At 59.5% G+C, this 9,247-nt stretch overlaps 2 protein-coding genes across 2 annotated transcripts in view; both read left to right on the top strand.

Moving 5' to 3' along the window:
- Positions 1-2,477: 2,477 nt before the first annotated feature.
- LINJ_24_1700 (putative succinate dehydrogenase flavoprotein) lies at positions 2,478-4,301 on the top strand (the record flags this gene model as incomplete). Its single annotated transcript, XM_003392523.1, has 1 exon — positions 2,478-4,301. The coding sequence occupies one exon, from the start codon at positions 2,478-2,480 to the stop codon at positions 4,299-4,301; it is 1,824 nt and encodes a 607-aa protein (XP_003392571.1).
- A 4,353-nt stretch (positions 4,302-8,654) lies between these two features.
- LINJ_24_1710 (conserved hypothetical protein) overlaps positions 8,655-9,247 on the top strand; it is a gene marked incomplete at both ends in the record, with an annotated part of 1,740 nt that continues 1,147 nt past the window's right edge. The window contains one exon of the mRNA XM_003392524.1: positions 8,655-9,247. This exon is cut by the window's right edge and continues 1,147 nt beyond it. Within this exon, the coding sequence (XP_003392572.1) occupies positions 8,655-9,247 (593 nt within the window).

Below are 9,247 nucleotides of genomic sequence, written 5' to 3' on the forward strand. Positions count from 1 at the left end.
CAAGGGTAGACGTCCTCCTTCGCTCTCACTGCCTCACGGACAGGCAAAATCGTTTCACGCTCTCACACCCACACTCACACACGTACACGTACATGTACGCACTTACTGACCCAAACAACCCCACTTCCACCCACACAGCGCTTTCTCTATGTGATTCATGCGTATTCCTTTGGTAGCCGCGCGACCCTGACTTGTGCATCGTCATCACACTTCCAGTCCTTTTCGCATATTTCTCATGTTTTTGTGCCACCAACGCGTTGGTACGCTTCTCTACTTTCGATGTGGTGGCCTGTTTACTGTGTCGCGCTGCTCTCTGGGGCGTCAGGGAGGAGTGCGCCGGGCCCCCCTCTCTCCTTTTTTGTTTCTCTTTCTTCGCCTTTCTGAGAAGAGAGCAACCATGTGAGGAATTGTGAGTGCTCGCTCTTTATGTCACGATGCCATCACCCTTCCAAACCGGACGCATCGCCGCACGCGCGAGCAGAGAGACAGCGGCACACAGATATGCACACACCGATAAGGAGAAAGGAAAGATTCTCCTGTGCCGGTCTTGGCGTCAGAATGGGTGGGCAACTTGGTTGTGGCGCGGTGCATGCTTGTAGCGGGCGCCATCGGCCTCACTGCGCTCAAGCACGCGCTGCAACGCTTCCATCCATACACAGGCTGTGCACGGTGGGCCGACTCGCCCATCACATTGCACAGGAGCACAACGACGAGGAGGAGGAGGGGTAGGCGACAGAGCTCGCGTCGAGCGAACCTCAGCGCGCACCAGCACAGCCGCTACCACAGCAGTGTTGAAAGCCACAGCACTGCTTATGCACGAACAGGCGGTCGCAGCGCGAGAGTTCTTCGAGCTGGACGTCTCCACACATGCTGAAGAAGAGTCAGACGAGGGTGCACGGTAGCAGGCAGGCTTGGGCAGGGGTGCCGCGAGTGAGGTAACTGTGGGAGACGAGGCTACCGAGGAGACACCACGGCCCTTGGCGGTGGAAGAACAAGGGGAGACCAAGCTTTTCTATGTGCTGCCAGCAACATCGCAGGACGAGGAGGAGTCACTGCGGAATCTTGCGGATAGAGGGAAGGCGCCGGAGGATTCAGCAACACTATGTGCGGCGCACCAAGCGGGAGGTAGGGGGGGGGAAGCTGATCGATGACGAGGACCTCTCCGAGGACAGCCGGAAAAAGGCCGATGCGTAGAAAGGGAGGGAGGGGGGCCCCGGGATGACAGCGAGGCACCTAGTGTGACCCCTCGACCAACCCCCCTGCCGGCCCACTGTCGCCGTGCTCGCTTTCCGCACGCCTCATGGAGGAGCGGATGCCGCCATCACGAGGGCGGCAGGTGGCGTGAGCGCCGTCATCTGCCTCTCCTTTGGCCGCCTCCGCACCTCCGGCCGCCACCACCGCCACTGGGGCCGCGCTCCCCGTGTGCCACTTCACTTGCGCTGATGATGGCTGACCCCACCCTGTCGTGGAGGGTGAAACCGGGAGCGCGGCTCGGTATCGACAGACGGTCGCCCCCGCCGCTTCTTTCCATCCTAGCCGAAGCCGGCCAAGATGTCGCCAACCCTGAGTGGCCGCTGCAGGAGCAGCGCGTCTGCCAAGGCAGCATTTCAGACAACAGAGCGTGCCACGGTGACTCGGAAGCAGCGACGACCGAGTGCGCTGAACAACGAGACCATGTGAGCGAGTGGGGTGGTTTCGGGGGCAGAGGGGAGGGCGTAAGGGAGTGGAGGGCGGTGCGGTGTGCTTCTCCTCCAGTGTGTGTACGTCGCAGCCAGCCCAGGCCGTGGGTCCTTTGGACCGACACCGCCGGCCCTCGTATCACACTTCTCTCTTTCTTCCTCCTCCTGGTTTCTATCTCGGTTGCGTGCACACAGCTCCAGAGGCAAAAGAGAAACGAATGGGATGGTTGAGTGCCGAAGCCGTCGACATCTCGCGGCGCGTCCTTCCCCGCTGTGCGCGTGTGATTTGCTCGTGTCTCCTACCTAACCCCGACCCTCTCGTCTCTCTCGACACGTGGGGCATACGGGATGATGCCACGTGTGGGTGTCTGTGTGCCGATGCAGGTTTCTCTATGGGAGAGCTACCACTCCCCTTTCCCCGCACAACAGCTAACCTACACACACGGCCGGGCTACGTCGATCTCCTCTCCCTACTGCGCCTCTCGTCGTTTACGCCTTCCAACACATACACCTACATATGTATATGCACATCCTTTTCCACGCCTTACCTGCCCACCCACTCACGACACACCCCACGCCACGCCACGATACGCCTCTCCTTCCCTCTTCTCATCGCGGGCCCTTACACAGTCTAGAGGAAAAAAGAAAGCCGCACCACCAAGCAACCATCTCACAGAGTAGTATCGCCCCCACCTGCACACTGCGTCTGCCTGCCGTCTTTCACCCCTGCCCATACATACACATCTACCGAAGAACGCGACACACACACACATAAATACAAAGGACTCTTCTCCGAGAATGCTGCGCCGCACCTTTACGCGTCTTGCCCTTAGCCGCGCCTACCCGGTCATCGACCACACGTACGACTGCGTCGTCGTGGGCGCCGGTGGCTCTGGTCTCCGCGCGGCCATGGGTGTGGCGGCCTCTGGCTACGATGTGGCGTGCATCTCGAAGCTGTACCCGTCTCGCTCGCACACGATAGCGGCACAGGGTGGCATTAACGCTGCTCTCGCCAACTGCGAGGAGGATGACTGGCGCTGGCATGTGTACGACACAGTAAAAGGCTCGGACTGGCTCGGTGACCAGGATGCAATCCAGTACATGTGCCAGGAGGCCCCGTGCGTTGTGTCGGAGCTGGAAAGCATGGGTCTGCCCTTCCTGCGCACAAAGGACGGCTTCATCTACCAGCGCGCCTTTGGTGGTCAGTCGATCCACTACGGTGGCAAGCAGGCGCGCCGTACCTGTGCGGCGTCGGACCGCACGGGCCACGCCATGCTTCACACCCTGTACGGCCAGTCCTTCCAATACGGCGTGAACTTCTACAACGAATACTACTGCCTTGATCTAATCATGGAGGATGGCTGCTGCCGCGGTGTGATGGCCATGAGCATCGACGATGGTACGATCCACCGCTTCAAATCGAAGTACACAGTGCTCTGCACGGGTGGCTACGGCCGCGTGTACTTCACGACGACAAGCGCGAAGAGCTGCACGGGCGACGGCACGGCCATGGTGGCGCGCGCCGGCCTGCCGGCGGAGGACATGGAGTTTGTGCAATTCCATCCCACCGGTATCTACGGCCCTGGCGTGCTCATCACTGAGGGCGCGCGCGGCGAGGGTGGCTACCTTGTGAACAGCGAGGGTGAGCGCTTCATGGAGCGCTACGCCCCCAAGGCGAAGGATCTGGCGTCGCGCGATGTCGTGTCCCGGGCCATTACGATGGAGATTCTGGCGGGGCGCGGCTGCGGCCCCAAGAAGGACCACGTGATGCTGCAGCTACACCACCTCGACCCTGCCACTCTGCATAAGAAGCTGCCGGGCATCTCAGAGAGCGCTCACATCTTCGCCGGCGTTGACGTGACCAAGGAGCCGATTCCGATTGTGCCAACGGTGCACTACTCAATGGGCGGCGTGCCGACACTGTGGACGGGCGAGGTGATTAGCCCGCGCAACGGTGACGACAACGCGATCGTGCCCGGCCTGCTCGCAGCTGGTGAGTGCGCCTGCGCTAGCGTGCACGGCGCCAACCGCCTCGGCGCGAACTCGCTGCTGGACATTGTCGTGTTCGGCAAGTCGTGCGCCAACACGGTCATCTTTAATCTGACGAAGGAGGGCCGCAAGCAGCCCGAGCTGCGCGCCGACGCCGGCGAGGCCTCGATCGCCGATCTGGACCGCATCCTCAATAACAAGGGCGACATTCCCATCGCCCGTATCCGTGAGCGTATGAAGGAGACGATGGCACTCTACGCCGCCGTATTCCGCACAGAGGAGAGCATGCAAACAGGAAAAAAGATAATCGAGGAGTGCTACCGAGACTTCTCTCACGCCTTCGTGCACGACAAATCACCGGTGTGGAACAGCAACCTCATTGAGGCGCTCGAGCTGCGTAACCTGCTGACGAACGCCATGATGACGATTAGCGGCGCTGTGGTGCGCAAGGAGAGCCGCGGTGCCCACGCACGTGACGACTACCAAGAGCGTGACGACCACAACTGGATGAAGCACACCCTCGCATACCTGGACGACGCCAAGGGCAAGGTGCGCCTTGCGTACCGCCCGGTGCACATGGAGATGCTGACGAATGAGGTGGAGAGCATCCCGCCGGCGAAGCGAGTGTACTAGTTTTGTACCTTCGTGTGCCCAACATCCCGGCTGTTGGTGACACACAAGCGGCAGAGGAGCGGGTGTCATTCACGACGCTCCTTTTTCTTGTTGGCTCACCTGCAAAGCGCGCCGACCCTCACGGACACACGCGGGCCCGGTCACGTGCACGCGCGCATACGCGCGAGCTGCCAACGTATAGCTAGCTAGTTGCTTTCTCTTTTCTGTTTAAACGGCCTACGACTTTTGTGTTACCCTGTGGGATGTATGCCAACGTGATGCTCTCGATTCTTTGTCCACACCCTAGCAACTGTGAAAGTATACAAGGACTTCTGCACCTCATGGCACACGCTTGCCGTTGCGAGGGGGTGATGTGGGTGTGGGTGTGGGTGAGACGGCCAGCGCCCCGTCAACCTGTGTTTCTGCCCCCCCCCCCCCCCCCCCCCGTGCTTCAAGATCTCCGGGGGTGGTGGTGGTGACGCGAGAAGTCAGAGGTCGCTCGCACGCTGCTGGGCCTTGTACGGACTGGGCAAGTGGCCGCTGTCGATGAAAACGCGTCATGCCGTCTCCTGAGGGCCCAGGGACAGGGCCGCGATGTGTACGCTCTCATGATCCGAAAACTCACCCCCTCCTTGCCTGCATGGCCTCTGGCGTCTATCCTGTCCTCTGCTCGCACAGCGTGGCAGCTGCAATGCACTCTCTCCTCCCCTCTCTTCCTGCAGACGATGCGCCAGCTCAACGGAACGAGTGTTTCGGCTCATCGCTTCACCAGTCACCACCCCGACAGAGACCGCCACCGTTGTCAAGCATGTTGGGTGCACCGAGTCCGGCAGCAGGCGAATTCAGACGCCGTCTTGCACAGCTTCGGGGGTGAAGGGCGGACTAGGCAGCAGAGGCACTAACGGGCCGAGGATCCTGGCAGCCCTCTCCGCGCCGAGGGGCAGCACCATCCGCGAGAACCCTCAAAGAGCTCTGAAGGCAGGGCTGCCCGTCGAGTGGCTGATAGAGGGACAAGACAATGAGATGCTCACAGGGGTGGAAGCTTGCCACGCGGGAAGACGACACGCCACGGGGCTGCCTTTTCCTCTGCCAGAGTGCACGCCAATGCAGCTGTGTTGCGCGTGCAGTCGACTGACCACGCTCACGGACGACCTGACCGGAGGAGGGCTGTACCGTCAAGTCAGCACTGCGGAGAGAAGCGACTGCTGCATACCCCTGCACACGCGACATCGCTGGCCAGCCGGTATCCCCGCATGGGGGTCGACTCGCAGCAAGGCACGGCAGCGTACTTTTGGCTTCGCCTCCGTCCGTCATCGTGGGGGCCGGACGTACGCAAGGCCTTCTCGAGGATGGCGGCACAGCGGCTTCTGACCTTCGTCAGGTGCATGGCGCAACAACGCCTCGGCGCTGACTGCGAGGGCTTCTCATGTTGATCTATGTGTTCGCAGACGCATCAGATGAAGCGGTACGACGGCCCCCAAGACCGCACCCATGCCGCTTGCGCCCCGGTCTTCCACAGGGACACAGCGAAAGGCGGTCTGGGGAGGCGAGGCTTCCGTGCACGGCTACGTGGACTCTTCCGTAACTGCAAAACCGAGCAGACGCCTCCACAAAGGGCAGGGGCCCATCTCCCCCCTTTCCTTATCACGGGCGGCCGGCTTGACACCGAGGAGAACGTCCCGCTGGAGGGATCCGAGGCAACTCATCGCTGAGCGTCGCGAGGAGGACCTGAAAAGCGTCGATCAATCGTGTCCCGCTACGCAACGATGCATAGCGCGCTGATACCTCCTGTCGCTGTATGCTGATCGGGGGCAACCCATGAACACCGAGGAATCGCCGGAATGGTCAGCAGCGCACGGCAGGATGGCACCAGTTGATGGGCAGCGAGATTCCATACCGGGCGCCACACGTGCCCGGTGGGTCTGACCTACAGAGGAGGTTCAGGGCCAATCACCTCGTCAGGCCCTCTTAGCCGCATCCAACGAAGAGCTGCTGCAGATGGCGCGCGGCCCCACAACTTTCGTGGGCGAGAAATGTGAGTGGCACGACAACCCCAGACGTCTGCAAAATTCAGTGAAATCGGTTGCGATGTTGAAGCCCGCGCTTCACAGGCGGCAACACACATAAGCAGACATTTAGACAGCTTGGTTGCCGTGATCATGTGCATATGATGCGCACGACGAGAAGGGGCACAGCCGACACCCTGTCTCCGGAAACTTCCGTCTGTAGGCGTGAAAAGAGCGAACCTTCGCTATCAGACTCAGGGGGTTCTTCACTACCACGCAGCTGTGCCTGGCCTCGGCACTCGGGCTAGAACGCACGGATGTGCTGAACATGGAGAGGGGTGGGCTCGTGGCCGCATTGCCACAGCAGAAATAAGTGTGCCGAACGAGACGTGGATAAGCGGAATGCGTGAGAGTACGCCGGGGAGGGCGCGGACGAGCCGTTGGGCGTTGCACAGCCAGCCGAGAACGCATGTGCTTCCTCTCTCTCCACCCGCTCCTCCATGCCTAGCCGAGGAGCGACACCAACAACAAAATACAACACGAAACCAAAAGGGCAAAGAGAAATGCACCAGCAAACGCGAAGCCCCAACATGCACGCCTGCACACACGGCCCACATGTCTCACTCACTCCCTCTTTTTCCAGACCCTCCTGCTTCCTCGTCTCACTGAGGCCGTTTGTCAGCCTTTCGCCGGCCTTTGCCTCCTTCATTTCAAAGGCGGCCTCTCTACTTACGCCTTTTTAGGCGGCTCTCATGAATGACTCTGTGGGCGTGTTCGTATGTGTGCGAAAGAGGGAAGGCAACGAGGAAAGATGCGGCTAAGAATGGAGGGGGAATGGGGCGGCGGACCGTGAGGACAGCTGTGCGTGTTCTAACGCACGCATGCCACATACATCTCTCGCCTCCCTGCACGCACAGGGACACAGACACTTTACGCTTGCTGACGCATGTGAACAATCGAACTTGAAAATGAGACAGCTTCGTCGTGTACATCCGATGCAGATGTCACCTGTGCTTCTGAAACAGATGCGGCATTGTGGTGGAGGCACCAACAACATCGCCCAACAAGATCAGTGCACACATGCATGCATGCACGCACATCATCTCTCTCATTCGGTGTGCACGTTTGTGCGCATGTGTGCTGGACCCTTCTCTTTTTACTTCCAAAGAAAGTGGTGTGTCTGTGTGTGTGTGTGTGTAGTGGCCCGAGTTGTTGCGGAGACGCAGCAGCGAGACAAGCAGTCCACCTACCTGGATGCTCGTTATTGTGTGCGATGGAGTACTTCTCTCCACAAAGAAAGGCAGATATATATATATATATGCTTGTGCGTATTGTGCATGTACACGCCCCTCCTCTCTCCCTCATACCTTGCCTCTGCTGATCTCACCCTGACGCTATGCTTCTCCTTGGTCTCTCTCTTCTGCTGATTACGTACACATCTCTATCCACGCCATCCCATATCGCCCATCATACGCACGGACATGAACACGCGCAGCAGCTCTTTTCTGTGTTTGCGTACCTGTTCATCTTTCATTTCTCCCCCTTCGTTTCTTCCTTATTCGTAGCGGTGCGTCTTCCTCTGTCGCTTCTTCGCTCCCTCCCCCATCTTCCCTTCACGTGCACCTCTCTTAGCATATTGTGTGATGGTGTGCGTGCGTGTGTGGGGCGTGTACTCGACTTTGTTTCTCTTGCCTGTTCCTCAACCCCTTGCGCAATCTCCTTCATCAGTGTACCGCCGCGCATATTTTATTGTTTCGCTGTTTTTCGGCGCGGCCCACCCCCCGAGCCCCCGCTTCTTCGGCTGCTTGTGTGTCTCGCACCCTTCTTTCAACCCTTCTCCCTCTTTCTCCCTTGCTAACCAGGGTGGTGCTGCCGCGCTCTCCCCGAGCGACACCCCTCTCCTCCCCTAGCTGACACGCCGAGAAGAGAGAGGTGACTGACACACACACACACACACACAGACACAGCCACAAGCACACAGGGGTGCTTGGAAAGATACGCCGACAGCCACACATCTTCCCTTTAGAATCCAGGAACAGCCAACGGTTGCACGTCTTTGATTACCGCATTTTCTATTCCAGCCGAGTGCCTTCCACACCCCCTCTCTTTCCTCTTTCTCTCGGCGCCTCCTAGTCCTTCCCCCTTCCCCTTGCTTGTGGCTTCGGTGGGCGACTGTATCCCAGAGGCATCACAGGAGCGAACCAGCCACCGCCACCGTTTCCTCATCTCTCTTTCTCCTCCTTTGAGCAGAGCGAGGGGAAAAGAGGCGGGGGTAGTGCATAACTAAGGTTTATCTTAACTTTATCCCTCCCTCATTCTCTCTCGCTTTCGTCCAGCATCCACCATCCCCACTGCGGAAGGGGTCACTATGTCTCTCGACATCCGCGCCGGTTTTTCCAACCGCACGGTGTTCGTCACTGGCGGTACAGGCCTTGTGGGAAAGGTGCTGTTGTACAAGATTCTCAAGGAGTTCCCTGATGTGAAGCGCGTCTACCTACTCATGCGCGGCAAACGCTCTCGCCGGCTGAAGAAGTACCTGAACGCGCAGGAGCGGCTAGACCTCGAGGTGCTCGGATCCCCCTGCTTTGAGCCGCTACGTCAGCAATTCGGCGACGTCAAGTGGCAGGAGCTGTGCCAGAAGGTGAAGGCGATCCAGGGTGACATCACCCTCGACCACGTCGGCCTCTCTGAGGAGGACCGCGCGACACTGGCGAACGAGGTGAATTTCATCGTTCACCTCGCCGCAACCGTCAACTTTAATGAACGGCTGGATCTGGCGTTGCAGATGAACACGTTGGGTGGGTTGCGTGTGCTGGCACTGGCGAAGACGTGCCGCCACCTCCAGGCAATGGTGCATGTCTCGACGTGCTACGTCAACTACCGTCGCAAGGGCCGCCACTTTGTGAACGAGGAGCGCCTCTACCCGCTGGGATTCGATCCAGAAGAGATGTGCAAGCGCGT

The sequence above is a fragment of the Leishmania infantum genome, chromosome 24 (genome assembly GCF_000002875.2).
Source record: "Leishmania infantum JPCM5 genome chromosome 24".
Taxonomy (NCBI): domain Eukaryota; phylum Euglenozoa; class Kinetoplastea; order Trypanosomatida; family Trypanosomatidae; genus Leishmania; species Leishmania infantum.